The sequence below is a fragment of the Pleurodeles waltl genome, chromosome 1_1 (genome assembly GCF_031143425.1).
Source record: "Pleurodeles waltl isolate 20211129_DDA chromosome 1_1, aPleWal1.hap1.20221129, whole genome shotgun sequence".
In the NCBI taxonomy this organism is placed as follows: Eukaryota; Metazoa; Chordata; class Amphibia; order Caudata; family Salamandridae; genus Pleurodeles; species Pleurodeles waltl.
Window position 1 is genome coordinate 441865052 of NC_090436.1, and position 21044 is coordinate 441886095.

Genomic DNA, 21044 nt, shown 5'->3' on the forward strand with positions numbered 1-21044 from the left:
ATGACCTACCATGGATCCTGAGCAACTGGGCCAAGTACGTTTTTAACCCTTGACTGTGGTAGCATGGTTCGAGCAGTACAAGGCTTCTTGATGGAGGCAGACACAGGGGGCTGAAAACAGGCTCACAACTCAAAATATATGAATCGGCAGCAATAAATGATTGTCCAGTCAAATACTTGCTTTTATGAAAACAATGAGTATTAATATATGAACACAAAGTGAAATACTTGATTCACACAAATCTCCCTCCTGTGATGTGCCCAGGCGTCTTCCCAGTGGCCCCTTTGTGAATCAAAGAACACCCTTTAAGGCACACAGAAGAGCCCTACTCTGCCTTCTCAATGTGCATCAAAAGGCCTATTCACTCCTAGTCATCACCACACGGTGTGCTGCCACCACCTTTCTTTGTAGGATGTGTGGATCATAAGATATGCAATCTCAGTTTTACCCTGGCTCTCTTTTAAAAATTGCTGGCACTTCTACAATGGTAATCAATAGCTGTGACCCCACTTATTTGTCACAAAACGGCTCTCCCCCCATTTGGAGAGCAATATCTTCTCCACGCTCAGTCTCTGTCACCATTACATTCGTCTTGCAACAACCCCATCTCCTGATTAACATATAATCGTGATAATGTCTTGAAAAAAACCCAAAAAACCCCACAAAAAGTAAAAATTAAATTAACAATATAGCTCTTCAGCCACAGCACTTACCTCTTCCAATTACTAATAAAAAGGTACCAAGAGTGGCTGTGGATCTTTACCCCTAAAGGAGACCTCCAAAGTTCAGATGGCAGAAGGAACTAAAGTGTTGCGAGGGAGGGCTCTGCTTCAACCAGTTTTTTTAGTACCTTCACATCTCATGAAAGTGAGTGACCGAGTAATCAACCAAGGCTCAGAAAGGTCTCACTCCAGTCACTCTTGCGGGGGTACTGGCGGAGGAAATCTTCTTAAAAAAAATACCAAAAAGACCTGGAAGGTCAACCAAGGCTCAGAAACGTCTCCCTCCAGTCACTCTTGCGGGGTACTGGCGGAGGTAATCTTCTTAAAAAAAAAATACCAAAAGACCTGGAAGATTGATTCTTCTTATATGAAAGTTGTGGGCTGCTGTGATCTTATTCTCCAATGGAAGATGAAAATGTGAATTACAAACTTTAGTATTTAAATCTTCATACAGAGTGCCAAAACTCACGGTATTACTTTTCCAAACCTGTCTGGGTCCAACTTGAACAGCGGAAATCACCAATAAACTAGTATTCCATTGAGGAAGCTTAGGCGAAACCATTTATGATAAGGGATAGATCATAATTACATATAGACAGCGGCACATCTCCCAAACACGTTTTGTAAAGTACACAACAAACTGTACAGAAATAACTTTCCAAGATATGAAGGTAGAGAAATCACATATCTTTATTAAGTTAAAAACTAAATTCGCAAAAATACAGGTTTATTTGGCTTATCTAAATCCTATAGACATATAACTCTGTTTTTAGGACTCCTCTGCCTTTTCATACACCTCAAATTTGTACTGGACACCGTTTTCTTCCTGGACTTCAGCAGAAACACCTGGATACCTGGAAATGGACATGTAAATATGTTACCAAGCAAATTATAACCGTAAAGAAATACATTTTATTTACAAAATGGCACATCAAAATACAAATATCATGGTTCTGCCTGCATTTTCCTAACATTAAACATTCAAGTACTTGTTTCCACTTTCGAAGAACCTAGATTATGGCTTCCTTTTTGGCTGGTCATTCAGCTTGTAAACGGTTATTAAACGTATATAGACAACATTGGAAACTTTCAATTTGTTTGCCTTACTTTCCCTCTCTAGCTCGTAGTCCTCCATTATGTTCAGTGATGGTGAATTAAATTACAGAAAACCCATGTACTTTGTTGTGATGATGATCATTCAGACTGAGCACAAGTGAGCTGCTGCTTCTCAGCTGCTGGTTGTGAAAACGGTTACTATTACACTGGAATGCTGACAGCTCCACTGAAGACAATGGAGGGGCTCTGGGCTAATAATGGCCAGGGCAAGCCGTCTGCTCCAACATAACAATTTGTTTGACTTTCGTTTTCTCCCTTTTTAATTTAGAACATTCTACCCTTAGTGGGTGGAACGTTCTAATAGCCTTATAGGCCTTTTGCCTCTGGCTATACCTGTTGTTAAAGGTTCTCACCATCGTTATTGCCTATAACTCGGATTCAGGGCATTTAACAACCAGTATTGTCATAGGCAGCAGGCTGTAGGGCTATAATAACATCTTTTTCTATGTGAAGCTTCCTCCCCAAACAGTTCACTTGCTGTCTCAACACTTAAATGCACATGGAGACCACTTAACTGAGGGCATTCCAGACAGTACTTTCCGGAAATGCAAAACTACAGTTTTCAAACTTTTTAAAAATACTAAGGAATTGTTTTTAACTTTCCCAAAAATATTCCAAAACTGTTAGTTATATATTTTAGGACTGGAGTGAGAATAGTAATTTTGCTTTCCCAGCACCCACAAAACCCCCTTGCTTCCCTGAGGGTGCAACTGAGAGCAATAAACTCAAATTGACAAGTAAAGTCTCTATCCTTGAACAAAATGGATGGCTGCATGCCTAGTTGCAGAGTTTAAGAAGCTTGATGAAAACATTACTTAAGGCATATACTCCCAACAAGTGTGTCAATGCACTGAAGAGCAGAGTTGAAAGAGCTTATCCCCAGAGTACATCACTGGAAAATAAAGGATGGTCTCATCCTTTATTGGATACGTGTGAGGGCCAGGTGATGTTGGAAATGGTGCACAGATGTTGATCCTAGATTTTAATAAGTTAAGTAATATAGAAGTAACATGACTGCTTGGAAGGTCTTTTCATAAATGTTCATGGCATGGTCGGTGCTGCAGAATCCTTTGTGATCTTTACAGTTTTTCTGATTTACATGCCAGGGAGCTATTGGACTCTGATACAGGAAAGGGCTATAATGGGAGTGGTGAAAGGTAGAGGAATGGAGGCAATGGATTAAGTGTACTGCAATGTTTACTCTTCTGTTATGGTCTTACAGACGTGGCCCACTACGTAGGCCAGTTTTGGAGGAATGCAACGAACATTCTCCTGCTCAAAGCAATTATTGAATGACTAAACATTTTCACGGGCTTCTGTGTGCCTGAAGCTCCTATCATGCATCATGTGTTATTCGATATTTTACTCGTGCCTCGTATTTGTAAACTTTCCCCTTTAAGAGAAAAAAAGGTATCTAATGTATTTGTTTTAGGATTTTGTTCCCAATTTATCCATCAGTAATGGTACGGGGCAGTAAGTCTGTGTTGAGAGCAAAAGCTTGCAAAACGTATTCTAGGCTAGTTTATGTAATTAGATTTTAAAACCACCATACAGGTGACTCTATAGGCACACTAAAGGATTAACATAAATCTTGTTTCACTTTTTGATAAGATGAGAAGCGAATGCAAGCTTACTTTTAGTAAAATTCTGGGGATGCAAGGATACACAAATCCAAACGCACAATTCAAGAATTAAATATACGCAGACAAAAATAGACTAGCTAGTAAAAGTTGAGTTTTTAATCAACTAATATTTGCAAAGGTAATGTGCATAAAATAGATCTGGATCCCTAAACCTGTTTGGATACAAATTGGATAAATATGAAACCAAAACGTCTAATAAACAAAACGATACTTGGGATAAATATTCCTGAAGAGGTACAAAAGGGGTAATTCTGGAAGGGTAAGCGAAGAGGGTAAATTACTTCAGGAAACAGGAGTCAAGAATCATTATTAGCGTCACACAGGAGGGGAAAGTAGGAATGCAGCAAGTAATGTTAGGAGTGGGGGTTGACATTATTAGGAAGAAAAAGCCGCAGTATATCTCTGTAGAATAGGGCATTCTCTGTCAATGAAAGACTAAGACAAAAAAAACACTACATTAGGTCACAGTGCCAACAATTAATAGGTCAGCTCAACCAGTCTGTAATCAAATATAAATCAATAAAAAAATATTAAAAGTAAGAATCTAATGGTCAAGCCTCATTTCAAGAGCATGAATACACCAGATGTTGGTAATTTCGCAACTGAAATGACCAATATCTCAGGTATAAATAGCAGGAATAAAAAATTTCTTGATGCTGAACTACCGCGGAGTTCAGAATTGTCCACTAGCACATGGGGAAATACTGGCGCAATCCGTGTTACTCTACAGATTTTAACTGTTAATTCTCCATCACCGGGCTTTTTTTTATGGGGACGACTTTCACCAGGTTTAAATCTCAATACATTCCTAGGAGTTTCCTGAAGTGTCAGAGAACAGAATGACCGTAAGGACATAGGTTCTGTGAGTGAGATGGTGGCATGCCACCAATAATCAGCAAACCAATATCCCCATCCACAGTACCCTCTGACATCCTTCGCAGCCCAAGAGACCAGTAGTCATTTCCTCAGTGCTGGGGCCACAGAAGGGAAAATGCAATAGCTTACACTTAGGAGTTTACCTAAGAAGAGAGCTGGGGTTAAAAGAAATACAAATCCGCAATCAGAAGAAATGGGCATCATTTTCATCATCAACTACCCATATATTTATTTCGGGCCTAAAGGAAACTGTTGGAAATGGGTGGCTTTTCCTTGAGTGAAGTAGTCTCCCTATCTACTTAGACATGGGTATGGACAGCAATTGGCAGGAATCTTAGGGGCTTCGAGCATGAATTGCATTTGAGAAGCACCAACAGCCCAAGGTGATCAACAGAGCAGGTGCCCTATTGATCAGAAATGGGTGAAGCTGTGGATACCAATGACTACTCATTTTGCCTCCAAGGTCTGAGCAGTCTGTCACAGACTGGAGCTGGTGTTTGCATGTGGATGTGTGGTCCCTATCTCATAACTAGGAGCAGAAGGAGAGAGCCCAAACCCATTGCTGATGAGGGCAGACCTCACTCTGTTACATGACCAGGGCTGGTGACTCAGGTACTGCCTTCACAAATAGACCTCCTACAATGCTGTGAACAATTTCGCTGCAGGATGCAAGAAGATAAAGACAATTAGAGATGATGTGATGAGCAAAGTCCGGAAGATGCAAACATAGGGAACCAACTTAGGAGAACAAAAGCACAATTGAGGAAGTTATTATGGACCTTGATTGAATTCAGACTGGCCGTTGATGTGGAATATCACTACTACAAAGGAAAGTATGAAGGCTAGGTGCATTAATGTCTTAGGGGAAAATATCTGAATTCACAATCAAAGGGAGGGCTTCAATATCAGGACACTCATCAAGGAACTTTTTCTGCAAGTGCTAGAAAACCAGGTCCTACAACCGGCAAGAACAGACAAGACAACCTTCATTGGTACAGAGGTACAGCCATACAAGGAGATGTCTCAGCTGATATAAACGAGAAGGCACTTCATGAAACAGTTGACAGCTAAGCTCAAAAGAATGATGTCAAATGTAAGACAATCTTGCCATTTGTCCAAGCATTCCAGGGAATGAAGTTGCACAGAACATTCCGTCTCTGTGTGGAAGCATATGACTGTTTAACATGTCAGGTGATGTAAACAAAGAAAGCTTTTTTTCCTACGTTATGGCAATGGAAGCCAACATAGAACAAGAAAAGAGGCTTGAATAGGCTGACAAGCCATAGGAAATAGATGGAAACATTATCATATCATCTATGGAACTGTATAGCTGAGAATTTGAGAGAATACCTAGGCATATGGGAAAATGGCAGACCCACTCAACTTCTTGGCCTGGGAGAATTGCTGCATTCAAAATTAATATCCCCCCAGATTCTTATTGGTTTTGCTGGTCCTGCGCCCAGTGGAAACCTGTAGAATGGCATTGAGATGATTATCTAAATTTATTTGAAGTATCACGAAACCGAGGGTTTCTATCAGATGGCTGATGACATTTAAACGTGAAGGAGGCGGAGACTCCAATGAAATATATGGAAGTCATGTATAGAAAACACATCACTAGAAACAAACTTAACGCCTGAATTAGAATGAGAATGAAGTAGCCATGTCTTAGAAGTCATTAGACTGTCCAATCCAAGTTATAATAACCCTGAAAGTTCTCCCAAGCAAAACGCTTCAGTGCTTGAAAGGGGTTTGGGTTGCCTCAAGACAGGAGATGTGTGCAATAATGTAAGAAACCTTTTTACCGTGTGAAACCAACTTGAAGCAAGTGAGATTTTGTACTACAAGAGAAGCACATATAAATGAAAGGTTCCAAAAGGTGACCCTGGCAGCTATTAAAACACTGAGGACGTTACATAAAACACACAAATGGCGATGGGAGGAATGCTTCCAATTTGTCTAATCACTGGCAATTACTAGGGGTATCATTCCAGCCCACCAATCTGCAGAAGCATTTTAAAAGAGTGAAAATGAATGCAAGAACACATAGAATTAATGTAGGCCTTAGATGAAAATGCAATTCCTTTTAATTCAGGTAAAACAGTAGCCTCTCACTTTTATGGGTATTAGGCTTGAAAAGCTGAAACTCAATTTTCCTGAAAGCTGACCTAGGTTCAGAATGTGAAATGTGAAACTTTCAACAATCTGACATGATGTAAAAACGATGACCTAATGTAAAATAAGTTAGTTTTGACTCTCCCTTGGGCATATTCTTCAAAAAATACTATAAAGTACTAAAATGTTTTGTTTGTCCATACCAAATGTTCTAATCACACAATGACTTAGTTTAGAGAATGAATAGGCAGCTTGTGTTTTAATAAAATGATGTAAACGCTTATCCATGGAACTGAAGTTTTCTCAAGGAAATTAAAGGATGAGAACCCTCATGCATTTATACAAAGTATTTATACAAAGTACTTAAGAAAAATTATTCACTTAAACATTACTGAATGAAGACTACTGTATTTTTGGTGAGATGACAACACAATGTTCCTGTTCCATTTAAGACACTGATTGCTGATTGACTGACGAGAGGAAGAAGAAACATGTTGCATAGGTCTATATATGATGTGTATGCTTAGTGTATGCTTGTAGAGTAGGTGAGGACATTCTTCCACAGACACTCTGCAGGAGACTCTTCAGACCCATTCACTTTCCTACCCGAAACTATGCTGCTTTGAGACTCTACTGAGTTTCTTGAACATCTCTTTAGGGGATTAAATACTGATATTGAATTCTGAAGCTTTAAGCTTAAACCTCTCTATCTCGACCTCTTTATGGGTTCTGACTGACACCTATACTTGAACTGTCCAAACTAATTCTTAATCTTATATTTTGGACTTTTCCTTCATTAGGAAGTGCTTAATGCATTTATTCAGTATTGATTATCATGATTGATTACTATTGTTTGATACTGATGACATTCTATGCAGAGTCCAATAAAGATTGAGTAATTAAAACAACTGATAAATAAAGCTTTTCAACTCACTCCAACGCTCATCAACTGAAAACACTAATTCAAATTGTGAAGATTATTTAATTGACATGCAGCTCCTGGTTAATCTCACCTATGTCCAAAGTCCGTCAACCTATGATGAAGGGGTTTCTACCCAGAGGAGTTGGTGAGCCATTATTGTTAAACCAATATTTAACTGATAATCCCGATCTAGCAATTCTTTTGCCCACCATGTCACCTCAACTGGACCCACCTACATCAGTATTAACCCCGCTGCAATAGGCAGAATCTAGCCTGAACTGCCAGGACAGATCCTTACCGAACTGGAACACAAGTAGTTGGTTCTAGCTTGGCTTGATCACTGAGAAGGGTCCCTAAACAAGGACAATTAAATCTTTAAGGTGGTGGATGATGTTAAACACACGAAGCAGCCAGGAATGTATTTGCAATTTTAGATTTCATGTCTTTTGTATCAAGAGTAGACTATAAATGGATTTCCAATGTACACATGTTTATTACATTGCGGTACACCAAGCACAATAATCCAAACACATCTACAACACTAACTATATTCAGGAGGGCAAAAATGGTGCATGCTCTTTGAAGTATTCAGATGATAAAAGTAATTATTTTAACTATCATATTTTTCAAAGTGTTGATATGCACCAATGAGGTTCCTAATTACTTCAGCCAAGCAGAAGGCTTAAAAAAGGGTGGGTTTCTAATGTATGGAAACAAATTTACTGTTTTGTTTAAGTCAAATCTATTACATCCAGACAACGGCCTCTAGACATTTCTTAAAGGTAGCATCTCTCAAAAGTCTTTCCTTCACCTTCAGCAGCAACTAAATATTATCTGTGTACATAAAGGTGAATCCAAAAGACTCAATAAGGGGGGTGCGGGGTGGAAAACTCATATAGAGGTTTAACAAGAGTAGTGTGAACTCAGCAGGCCTAAACACAAGAGTTGCATGTAGGTGAAGCAAAAAAAACAAATACAACATCTTGTGTTCCAAATGAAAATCTTTCGTCCAGGCCTGGATGCTGTAAACGGAAAGGCAGTCCAATAAAATGTTTCATTTTTATCTTTATTTTTATTAAGCAGGAAACAGCGACAATAATGGATTCATAGTAACAATCATTATCCATACTACAAAGTACAAATCAAGACATTTCTCCCATAAAAAAATCATCTAATAGGGAAGAATACACCCTAACAATAAAGTGCAGCGGTGCGTCTAGTGCAAACCAAAACTAAATACAGCACCTTGCCCATGGAGTATTCGGGCATTCGGTCAAATAGCAGCATCACAAAATAAAGAATCAAAATCATAATTATGAAAACATGATAAAAAACAGCATCAGTTTATCTCCCCATGAAAACAGCTGTAGATGTCCACTCATGGAAACTTCTTATTAAAACAGAGTTACGCTGCAAGTGCAAGTTCTGGCAAAGAAGGGAAATCTAGGACGTGGACAACCCACCCTCCCAAAGCCTGTAGAAATACAAAGAGAAGCTTTAATATTAAAAAGTACTTGCAGTGCCAATGGTGCAAATCACTAGATACCGTAATACATTGCAAAAAGTTCTTAATATTATTATTAAAGGTGCATTAGTACATCAGTGCTAACAATATAGAATCCTACGTAATATAACTCATGCCAGATTAAAAGAATAGGGAAAGGTGAACTCTACTGACAGCAACTTCAATGAAGGACTTGGTATTCATAAGTAGACATATTGAGGCTTCAGGGTCCCCAACATATCTATAGCTCCAACCGAAGAGGTCTTGCCCGCTTACTCTGTTGCACAATCAAGCGCTCCTCTGGCTCAGGGCTAGCAGACTAGTGCTAACGGGAGGTACACTAAGGCTAAACAATACTGCTGGTGTTTTTGCAAGTGATGCACTTCATATGAGGATCCAAACAGCGCCAGCATCGGAATCAAGGAAATCTCAGTCTGGACGCTGCGCCTGATTGTATAAAAAAATCTCCCACCAAAATTGCTGAAGCCTGGGACAGTCAAAAACAAAACCCATCAACCACTCCCCATTGCAGAGCATCTAAGCACTGATTGGGCAGGGATTTATACATCTTATTTAGCCTATGAGGTGTATAGTATGCTAACCGTCTTGATAGAAAAGCTATACGTTTAAAATTAGCTGCTCTTATAGATTTAGGGCCTACCTCATAAAGAAACTGGCATTCATGATTGTTGACTCTGCAATTTGAAAATGTTTCTGTAGCACCTTGGGAAGTGATTTCTGATTAATATATTAGCGTAACAAGTGGTACCAATTTCTAATACCTGTCAATTTGGTTTCATTTATATGATATGCTATCTGCCTTGCAGACTCATTCATTGCTACGCAATTGTTCTTTAAAAAACTGCTAATTTGATTAAAGCTAAAACAGCGTGAAAGGTTCAGGTTACCCAGTTGCTGCATTGCACTGTCCCATACTATCAAATTTGCTCCACTGTAGAATTCAGCCAGTGACCCAAATCCAAGTGTCCCCCAAACCTTTAGAATACGTCTAGATAGTGAAAGGCCCCAAATTTCAGTCTTGCAATAAAATAGATGCATGACAAGGTAGAATATCCCACGATCTAAAAAAAAAAAAAAAAAAACAGAATACATGATAAGGCTAATACTGTCTTATACCCTGCCTTTTTGGAAAGTTTAGCAGTACGAAAAAAGACTAGTAACTTGATTTGGCTTTCAGTGATCAAGAAGTTCAACAGGAAATTGTCATGAACTGGGGGATCTGATACTGACTGAACCATGTAATAGGCTAATGCACCTCATAGTATGCCCCTGGGAACGTGGTAGTGCTAGACCTCCCTGTGCTACATCCAATTTCTAGGACTGACATTTTGACCCTGGGCCGCTTGCTTGACCGTATAAAGATGCTAACGAAACTGTTCACCCTTCTAGGGACAAAGCCATTTTGGTCCTGCTGTATAATATGCTGGGCACAGGGTGCAAGTCGCTCAGCCCAGACATTAATAAATAATTTATAATCCACACTGAGCAGGCTTATGAGGCGGTAGAAATTAGATCTAATGGATTCTTATCTTTTTTTCAGGAAGCTCACTACCACAGACTCTTTGAAAGTCTTTGGAATGGATATAGCTTCTTTTATATGATTGAAGAACATTGTTAGAGAGGGGAGTAATCCTACCTCAAAAACCTTATAAACTTCGGTGAATATGCCATCAGTTCCACTGGCTTTAGTATTTGCCATGCTTTTAAGGGTGATAGGTATTTCCCTGCCACTATATTCCTCAATAAAACACTTTTCTGGTTGAAGGAAGCTTGGGGTAGCTGCACTGAAGTGGAGTAGTCAGAAAACAGCTCCTCTGTTACTGCCTCATTTTCTTCATAGATCCGCCTGTAATGGTGGAGAAATATCTCAGATATTCTGGTACTATTGACCTCCATAGGCCCAGTAGCTGGATCTTTAATTTGATTGATTAGCTGCAGACTCTTCTGAATTTTTGTCGACCATACCAGGTACTTCCAACATGCTGGCTTCTCTTCAGAGAGCTTCTGCTGGAAAGTTTTACTCCCTGTGATCACCTCTAGGAGAAAGAAATCCCTAAGCTGCTGTTTAGCTCTGATAAGCTGGTCTCGTATTGCTTGCCTAGCCGTTGGGTCCATTGGCTTTGAAGCTTCGCTCATTGCGATCTCCACTGCAGCATGAAGACTCCGAATTTTATGGTTACGGGACCTAACTTGATTGCCCTTATAAGATATCACCTGTACCCTGAATGCTGCCTTAAATGCTTCCCAATACCATAAAAATGAGAGCAGTATTGAAAGTGATCTATAGAAAACTCCTGAATAGGCTGCTGCATTTCGGATAGCCAAGCTTGGTCGGAGATCAATGACTTATCAAATTGCCATAGTGGTCTCTTTGCCTCCCCATCTTCCCAAAAAACATCCAGCAGCGCTATGAAATGGCATGAGGAAGAGTTTGCCAAAGTCTTGATCTTTCCTTTTCTCAATAGCTTTGACAAAAGGAAGAAGACTATTCAAAAAGCAGGCCGACACCTGGCGGAGTAACACGTGTATTGTGTAAACTCAGGATAAGCAAGGCATCATGGGTTGACCAGCACCAGATCATTATACTCAAGAGCTTGGCAGTCTTGGGCTTAAGCTGCCTTTTACCTTTGTTAGAGGTATCCAAGGACAAGTTGTGTTTAAAGTTGAAATTGCCACTCACCACTAATAGTCCCTCTGTCAGAACAGCAAGATTGTAAATTTGTCCCAGAGGTTCAGTTTCATCCATTATAGGCCCATAATAATTGAAAAAATTCAGAGCTCTCCCAGCTAGCCTGGCTTTTACTCATATCCAACTGCTCTTGCTATCTCTAAGAATCTCTTTGATCTCCCAGTCTAGAGTGTTTGAGAATAATATAGCCAACCCCTGAATTTCCGCCCCTGCAGAAATAAAAAATGCCTGTGAATATTTCGCAGGGATGGGAACTGCTGGGGAGTTGGTTTTACAATGAGTCTCCTGCAAGAAAAGGACTGTTGAGTTGAAGAAAGCAATCTATTTTAGCAAGGTACCAAAATTTGTTTTTATTCAAGAGACCATTCCCATTGCAGATAATAATTTTCATCCGCAATGCCATGCTTGATCTGCTGAATCAAAATTTGCCTCTATATAGCCTCTATATAGCCCCACGAAGCCACCTTAGGCCGGCTGAAGACCCCCTCAGAACCCATTTCAACATGACTACCTATAATTACCATAGTCTTTTGACCCTCAAATGCAACCTTTCGCAAACCACATTTGCCGCTCTGCTCCTGCTGATTTTTAACTGCCACCGTACTGCTACATCCCCCCCTCTATCCCAAATCCTCCCACAGCTGAGAACCCTCTGAAATCCATCCCCCACAGACAGGAAGGAGTGCCCACCTTCCTCCCTATCTCCAGCAAGAAAATAATGGGCGTCATGTTGATACACCCAGCTGCGCTCCGCGCTCTGGCAACAACACCCCAAGGCACCAATCAGCCAGACACCTTGAAAACTGCAAAATAAAGAAAAGACGTGCAAAATGCAAAGTGCTATTATGTAGTTCAGGAGATTTAAGAAACTTGACCTCTGCTTTCCCTTCACATCTCTTGACATCAGTATGTCCTGACCTAATATGTAACACACACAGTCACACACCATCGCTCACAGCGGCGATAAACATCAGAGCTGGTTAAAGTGTGTAACTAACATTTCAGTAAGAGAGGTTACACAACTAGAAGCACAGAGAGGAAAGCGTGCACTACAAGTCAAGGAATACATCCCACAGCAGCTAGTAGCACCTCCCCTCAGTCATAAAGCATAAACTATATACTGCCTCCCCCACCACCAAGCTTCTACATGGCATTGTAGAATTAAAGAGGCACATGAGATCGTGTCCTGTATGTATTATGTTTTTCTCCTCCCTGTAGGAGGCTGGACTGGCTTGTAGTGAGTACCTAGGGGTACTTGCACCTTGCACCAGGCCCAGTTATCCCTTATTAGTGTATAGGGTGTCTAGCAGCATAGGCTGATAGATAATGGTAGCTTAGCAGAGCAGCTTAGGCTGAATTAGGAGACGAGTGAAGCTCCTACAGTACCACTTAGTGTCATATGCACAATATCATAAGAAAACACAATACACAGATATACTAAAAATAAAGGTACTTTATTTTTATGACAATATGCCAAAAGTATCTCAGTGAGTACCCTCAGTACGAGGATAGCAAATATACACAAGATATATGTACACAATACCAAAATATGCAGTAATAGTATTAGAAAACAGTGCAAACAATGTATAGTTACAATAGGATGCAATGGAGACACATAGGGATAGGGATAGGGGCAACACAAACCATATACTCCAAAAGTGGAATGCGAACCACGAATGGACCCCAAACCTATGTGACCTTGTAGAGGGTCGCTGGGACTATTAGAAAATAGTAAGGGTTAGAAAAATAGCCCACCCCAAGACCCTGAAAAGTGAGTGCAAAGTGCACTAAAGTTCCCCAAAGGACATAGAAGTCGTGATAGGGGAATTCTGCAGGAAAGACACAAACCAACAATGCAACAACGATGGATTTCCAGTCGAGGGTACCTGTGGAACAAGGGGACCAAGTCCAAAAGTCACAAGCAAGTCGGAGATGGGCAGATGCCCAGGAAATGCCAGCTGTGGGTGCAAAGGAGCTGCTAATGGACAGTAGAAGCGTAGGTTTCTGCAAGAACGACAAGGGCTAGAGACTTCCCCTTTGGAGGACGGATCCCTCACGCCGTGGAGAGTCGTGCAGAAGTGTTTTCCCGCCGAAAGACCGCCAACAAGCCTTGCTAGCTGCAAATCGTGCGGTACTTGGATGCTGCTGTGGCCCAGGAGGGACCAGGATGTCGCAAATTGCGTCAGGGGACAGAGGGGACATCGAGCAAGGTAAGGAGCCCTCTCAGCAGCAGGTAGCACCCGGAGAAGTGCCAGAAACAGGCACTACGAGGATTCGTGAAACGGTGCTCACCCGAAGTCGCACAAAGGAATCCCACGTCGCCGGAGAACAACTTAGAAGGTCGTGCAATGCAGGTTAGAGTGCCGTGGACCCAGGCTGGACTGTGCACAAAGGATTTCCGCCGGAAGTGCACGGAGGCCGGAGTAGCTGCAAAAGTCGCGGTTTCCAGCAATGCAGTCTGGCGTGGGGAGGCAAGGACTTACCTCCACCAAACTTGGACTGAAGAGTCACTGGACTGTGGAAGTCACTTGGACAGAGTTGCTGGATTCAAGGGACCTCGCTCGTCGTGCTGAGAGGAGACTCAAGGTACCGGTGATGCAGTTCTTTGGTGCCTGCGGTTGCAGGGGGACGATTCCGTCGTCCCACGGGAGATTTCTTCGGAGCTTCTAGTGCAGAGAGGAGGCAGACTACCCCCACAGCATGCACCACCAGGAAAACAGTCGAGAAGGCGGCAGGATCAGCGTTACAGAGTTGCAGTAGTCGTCTTTGCTACTATGTTGCAGTTTTGCAGGCTTCCAGCGCGGTCAGCAGTCGATTCCTTGGCAGAAGGTGAAGAGAGAGATGCAGAGGAACTCGGATGAGCTCTTCCATTCGTTATCTAAGGAATCCCAAGAGACAGAGACCCTAAATAGCCAGAAAAGAGAGAGGGTTTGGCTACCTAGGAGAGAGGATAGGCTAGCAACACCTGAAGGAGCCTATCAGGAGGAGTCTCTGACGTCACCTGATGGCACTGGCCACTCAGAGCAGTCCAGTGTGCCAGCAGCACCTCTGTTTCCAAGATGGCAGAGGTCTGGAGCACACTGGAGGAGCTCTGGGCACCTCCCAGGGGAGGTACAGGTCAGGGGAGTGGTCACTCCCCTTTCCTTTGTCCAGTTTCGCGCCAGAGCAGGGCTAAGGGGTCCCTGAACCGGTGTAGACTGGCTTATGCAGAAATGGGCACCAAATGTGCCCATGAAAGCATTTCCAGAGGCTGGGGGAGGCTACTCCTCCCCTGCCTTCACACCATTTTCCAAAGGGAGAGGGTGTAACACCCTCTCTCAGAGGAAGTCCTTTGTTCTGCCATCCTGGGCCAGGCCTGGCTGGACCACAGGAGGGCAGATGCCTGTCTGAGGGGTTGGCAGCAGCAGCAGCTGCAGTGAAACCCCGGGAAAGGCAGTTTGGAAGTACCAGGGTCTGTGCTACAGACCACTGGGATCATGGGATTGTGCCAACTATGCCAGGATGGTATAGAGGGGGCAATTCCATGATCATAGACATATTACATGGCCATATTCGGAGTTACCATTGTGAAGCTACATATAGGTAGTGACCTATATGTAGTGCACGCGTGTAATGGTGTCCCCGCTCTCACAAAGTCCGGGGAATTGGCCCTGAACAATGTGGGGGCACCTTGGCTAGTGCCAGGGTGCCCACACACTAAGTAACTTAGCACCCAACCTTTACCAGGTAAAGGTTAGACATATAGGTGACTTATAAGTTACTTAAGTGCAGCGTAAAATGGCTGCAGTGGCAGGCCTGTGTAAGAATTGTCAGAGCTCCCTATGGGTGGCAAAAGAAATGCTGCAGCCCATAGGGATCTCCTGGAACCCCAATACCCTGGGTACCTCAGTACCATATACTAGGGAATTATAAGGATGTTCCAGTAAGCCAATGTAAATTGGTAAAATTGGTCACTAGCCTGTTAGTGACAATTTGAAAGTAATGAGAGAGCATAACCACTGAGGTTCTGATTATCAGAGCCTCAGTGAGACAGTTAGTCACTACACAGGTAACACATTCAGGCACACTTATGAGCACTGGGGCCCTGACTAGCAGGGTCCCAGTGACACATACAACTAAAACAACATATATACAGTGAAAAATGGGGGTAACATGCCAGGCAAGATGGTACTTTCCTACACCCCCCCCCCCCCCCCCAAACGAAGGACAATAAGACTAGCCATGACCTGATGAGTCTTCATTGTCTAAGTGGAAATATCTGGAGAGTCCATCTGCATTGGAGTGGCTACTCCCAGGTCTATGTTCCACTGTATAGTCCATTCCCTTTAGGGATATGGACCACCTCAATAATTTAGGATTTTCACCTTTCATTTGTTTTAGCCAAAGTAGAGGTTTGTGGTCTGTCTGAACAATGAAGTGAGTGCCAAACAAGTATGGCCTCAACTTCTTCAGTGCCCAGACCACAGCAAAGGCCGCCCTCTCAATGGCAGACCAACGCTTTTCTCTAGGGGTCAACCTCCTACTAATAAAAGCAACAAGTTGATCCTGGCCCTCAGAATTAAGTTGTGATAGGACTGCCCCTACTCCTAATTCAGATGCATCAGTTTGGACAAAGAATTTTTTAGAGTAACAAGGGCTTTTCAGGACAGGTGCAGAGCACATGGCCTGCTTCAGCTCCTCAAAAGCTTTCTGACAGCTAGCTGTCCACAATACCTTTTTAGGCATCTTTTTGGATGTGAGGTCATTAAGAGGGGCTGCAATGGAGCCATAGTTCTTAATGAACCTCCTGTAATACCCAGTGAGGCCTAGGAAGGCTCTCACCTGAGTCTGAGTAGTAGGGGGAACCCAATCAACAATAGTTTGGATTTTCCCCTGAAGTGGTGCAATCTGTTCCCCACCAACAAGGTGTCCCAGATAAACCACCTTCCCCTGCCCTATCTGGCACTTTGAAGCCTTGATAGTGAGGCCTGCCTTTTGCAGGGCCTCTAAAACTTTTCATAGGTGGACCAGGTGATCATCCCAACTGGAGCTAAAGACAGCTATATCGTCCAAATATGCTGCACTAAAAGCTTCCAGCCCTTGCAGGACTGTGTTCACCAACCTTTGAAAAGTGGCAGGTGCATTTTTCAATCAAAAAGGTATTACTGTGAATTGGTAATGGCCTCCAATGGTTGAAAATGCAGTTTTAGGTTTAGCATCTTCTGATAATTTGATCTGCCAATACCCTGTAGTCAAATCAAAAGTGCTTAGATACTTGGCAGATGCCAGTGTATCTATGAGCTCATCTGCCCTGGGTATAGGGTGAGCATCAGTTTTGGTTACCTGGTTGAGACCTCTATAATCTACACAAAACCGCATTTCCTTCTTTCCATCCTTGGAATGAGGTTTTGGTACAAGTACCACAGGAGAGGCCCATGGACTTTCAGAGTGCTCAACCACTCCCAGTTCTAACATTTTCTGCACCTCTTGCTTTATGCAGTCTCTGACATGGTCAGGCTGCCTATAGATCTTACTTTTGACAGGCAAGCTGTCTCCAGTATCTATAGTGTGCTCACACCAAGAAGTGGTACCTGGCACAGTAGAGAAGAGTTCAGAAAACTGACCCAGGAGATTTATGCAATGGTCTTTCTGCTCAGCAGTAAGACAATCAGCCAAAACTACACATTCCACAAGAGCATCTTGTTCTGTGGAAGAGAAGAGATCAGGTAGAGGATAACTGTCTTCTTCCTGTCCCTCATCAGTTGCCATGAGCAGGGTGAGATCAGCCCTGTCATAGTAGGGTTTCAGGCGATTGACATGGAGCACCCTAAGGGGACTCCTGGCAGTGCCTAAGTCAACTAAGTAGGTGACTTCACCCTTCTTTTCAACAATTATGTGGGGTCCACTCCATTTATCTTGGAGTGCTCTTGGGGCAACAGGCTCCAAGACCCACACTTTCTGCCCTGGTTTGTACTGAACCAAAACAGCCTTCTGGTCATGCCATTGCTTTTGGAGCTCTTGGCTGGCCTGAAGGTTTTTACTGGCCTTTTTCATATACTCAGCCATCCTTGATCTGAGGCCAAGTACATAATCCACAATATCTTGTTTTGGAGCTTTTAAAGGTTGTTCCCAACCCTCCTTGACAAGTGTTAGTGGACCCCTAACAGGGTGTCCAAAGAGGAGTTCAAAGGGGCTGAAGCCCACGCCTTTCTGGGGTACCTCCCTGTAGGCAAAAAGGAGGCATGGTAAAAGGATATCCCATCTCCTGCGGAGTTTTTCTGGGAGTCCCATAATCATGCCTTTGAGAGTTTTGTTAAATCTCTCCACCAGTCCATTTGTTTGTGGATGATAGGGTGTAGTGAACTTGTAAGTTACACCACACTCCTTCCACATGGCCTTTAAGTAAGCAGACATGAAATTGCTTCCCCTGTCTGATACTACTTCCTTTGGGAAGCCCACCCTAGAAAATATTCCTAGGAGGGCCTTTGCCACTGCAGGTGCTGTAGTGGTCCTTAAAGGAATTGCTTCAGGATATCTTGTGGCATGGTCCACTACCACCAAGATAAACCTATTGCCTGAAGCAGTAGGAGGGTCAAGGGGGCCATCTATGTCAACCCCTACCCTTTCAAAGGGAACCCCAACCACAGGCAGTGGAATAAGGGGTGCCTTTGGGGTGCCACCTGTCTTGCCACTGGCTTGACAGGTTTCACAGGACTTACAAAATTCCTTTGTGTCCTCAGACATCCTAGGCCAATGAAACAGGGGAACAAGCCTGTCCCAAGTTTTCATTTGGCCCAGATGTCCAGCTAGGGGAATGTCGTGGGCTAGAGTTAGGAGGAATTTTCTGTACTCCTGAGGAATCACTAACCTCCTGGCAGTTCCAGGTTTAGGATCCCTCGCTTCAGTGTACAAGAGGTTGTCCTCCCAGTAAACTCTGTGAGAGTCACTGACATCCCCATTAGCTTGTTTGACAGCTTGCTGTCTTAGACCCTCTAGTGTGGGGCAGGTATGCTGTGCCACACTCAGCTCCTCCCTGGCAGGCCCCCCTTCACCCAAAAGCTCAGCAGTGTCTGCTTCCAGCTCCTCTGGTGTAGGTTCTGCACGGGGTGGAAATTCTTCTTCCTCAGAAGTAGAATCCACTGTAGAGGGAGGGATAGTAGGAAGTGTTTTACTTCTACTAGCCCTAGCTTTAGGGAGCACTTGGTCCATTGTTCCAGGATCCAAGCTTCCCTGTCCTTTTTGCTTTTTGGCCTGAGCCCTGGTTAAAGCAAAAATATGCCCTGGGATGCCCAGCATTGCTGCATGGGCCTCCAACTCCACATCTGACCAAGCTGATGTCTCCAAATCATTTCCTAGTAGACAGTCTACAGGTAAATCTGTGGCTACCACAACTTTCTTTGGACCAGTAACCCCCCCCCCCCCCCAGTTGAGATTTACAACAGCCATGGGGTGGCTGTGTTGTTGTGAGCATCGGTTACTTGGTACTGGTGACCAAGTAGGTGTTGTTCAGGGTGGACCAGTTTCTCTATGACCATAGTCACACTGGCCCCAGTGTCCCTGTAGGCCTGAACCTCAACACCATTTATTAGGGGTAGTTGCTTGTACTTATCCATGTTAAGGGGACAAGCAACCAAGGTGGCTAAATCAATAGCCCCCTCAGAGACTAACACAGCCTCTGTGGTCTCCCTAATCAGACCAACCCCAACTAAGTTACCAAAAGTGAGCCCAGCTACTCCCTTGGATTGGCTATTAGTAGGTTTGCTCCCACCACCACTGCTATTAGTAGGGACACTAGGTGTAGCAGTAGGGGTTGTAGTGGTAGGAGGCTTGGTGCTTTTCTTTGGACAACTGGGATCTGTGGTCCAATGGCCTTTTATTTTACATAAATAGCACCATGGTTTATTTTCTTTGTTTTGATTTGAAGAGGATTTGGGCCCACCACCCCCACCAGAGTGTTTTTGTGGGCCTGATGAAGACTCATTTTTAGATTTGTCCCCACCCTTGTCAGAAGACTTACCATCCTTCTTCTTGTTGCCATCTTTGTCACCCCCTGTATGAACTTTTCTGTTCACCCTTGTTCTGACCCATTTGTCTGCCTTCTTTCCCAATTCTTGGGGAGAGGTCAGATCAGAGTCCACCAAGTACTGGTGCAACAAATCAGACACACAATTATTAAGAATATGCTCTCTCAGGATCAAGTTATACAGGCTGTCATAATCAGTAACTTTACTGCCATGTAACCACCCCTCCAAGGCCTTCACTGAATGGTCAATGAAATCAACCCAGTCTTGTGAAGACTCCTTTTTGGTCTCTCTGAACTTTATCCTGTATTGTTCAGTGGTTAAGCCATAACCATCCAGGAGTGCATTCTTAAGAACTGTAAAATTATTGGCATCACTTTCTTTCACAGTAAGGAGCCTATCCCTACCCTTTCCACTAAATGATAGCCATAGGATAGCAGCCCACTGCCTTTGAGGGACATCCTATACAACACAGGCCCTCTCAAGTGCAGCAAACCACTTGTTAATGTCATCCCCCTCTTTATAAGGGGGAACTATCTTGTGCAGGTTCCTAGAATCATGCTCTTTTGCAGGATGACTATTGGGAATACTGCTGCTGCCACCATGGGTTTCTAAACCCAGTTTCTGTCTCTCCTTCTCTACTTCTAAGGACTGTCTATCCAAATCCAGCTGTTGCTTCTTGAGCTTCAGTCTGGTTTGTTCCACTCTCAATCTATTGAGCTCCCTTTCTAACAATCTGTCATCAGGGTGGGTGGGAGGGACATTCCTAGACACAGAAGTATGATGAGAATGAACAGAAGGAGACCTGTCCCTTACAGAGGGCACCCTAACAGCTTGGCTGACAGTGTAATGTGAGAGCACACCATCTGTATGATGTGACTCCACCTCAGTACCAACTATGCTAGACTGTCTAGTAATGGGCAGGCTAAGAAGTTTCTTTCCTGAATCTTTTCCTGGGGGAGTCCCTGGATCAGATTGGGAACCATTAGCTACTTTTTCAACAGATGGGGCACTTTTAGCCTTATCTTGTTCTCTAAGCATGTTAAGTAACAATTCCAAGGAAGGATTCTTCCCTACACTCAAACCTCTCTCTATGCAGAGACTCCTTGCTCCTTTCCAGCTAAGGTGATCATATGCAAGTTTGGACAGATCAACATTTTGGCCTGTGCCAGACATTTTTTAGAGAGAGTTAAAGTGATAGAAAAAGAGAAAAAAGTTTGTCAGAGCTTTTAGAAAGACAGAGAAAAAAAACTTTTAAAACTTTTTAGAACTTTTAGAAAGTTTAGAAGTACTTTTCAGCACTTTAGAAAAGAGTGAAAAGAGGAAATGCAAAACCTTTTAGTTATGTGTACACACACTGAACTTGTTTTGTATATTTTTCTCTTATGAAAAGTACAATGACAAGAGTGGTAAGTAGTCTCAAAGCACTTATCCCA

General features: G+C 43.0%; 1 protein-coding gene across 1 annotated transcript in view; it reads right to left on the reverse strand.

Annotated features, from left to right (window-relative positions):
• Positions 1 to 1394: 1394 nt before the first annotated feature.
• The window catches only part of DHFR (dihydrofolate reductase), a 227881-nt gene continuing 208231 nt past the window's right edge, over positions 1395 to 21044 (reverse strand). Inside the window, exon 6 of the mRNA XM_069224548.1 lies at positions 1395 to 1576. Within this exon, the coding sequence (XP_069080649.1) occupies positions 1492 to 1576 (85 nt within the window). The 3' untranslated portion in view covers positions 1395 to 1491. The remainder of the gene's footprint in view (positions 1577 to 21044) is intronic.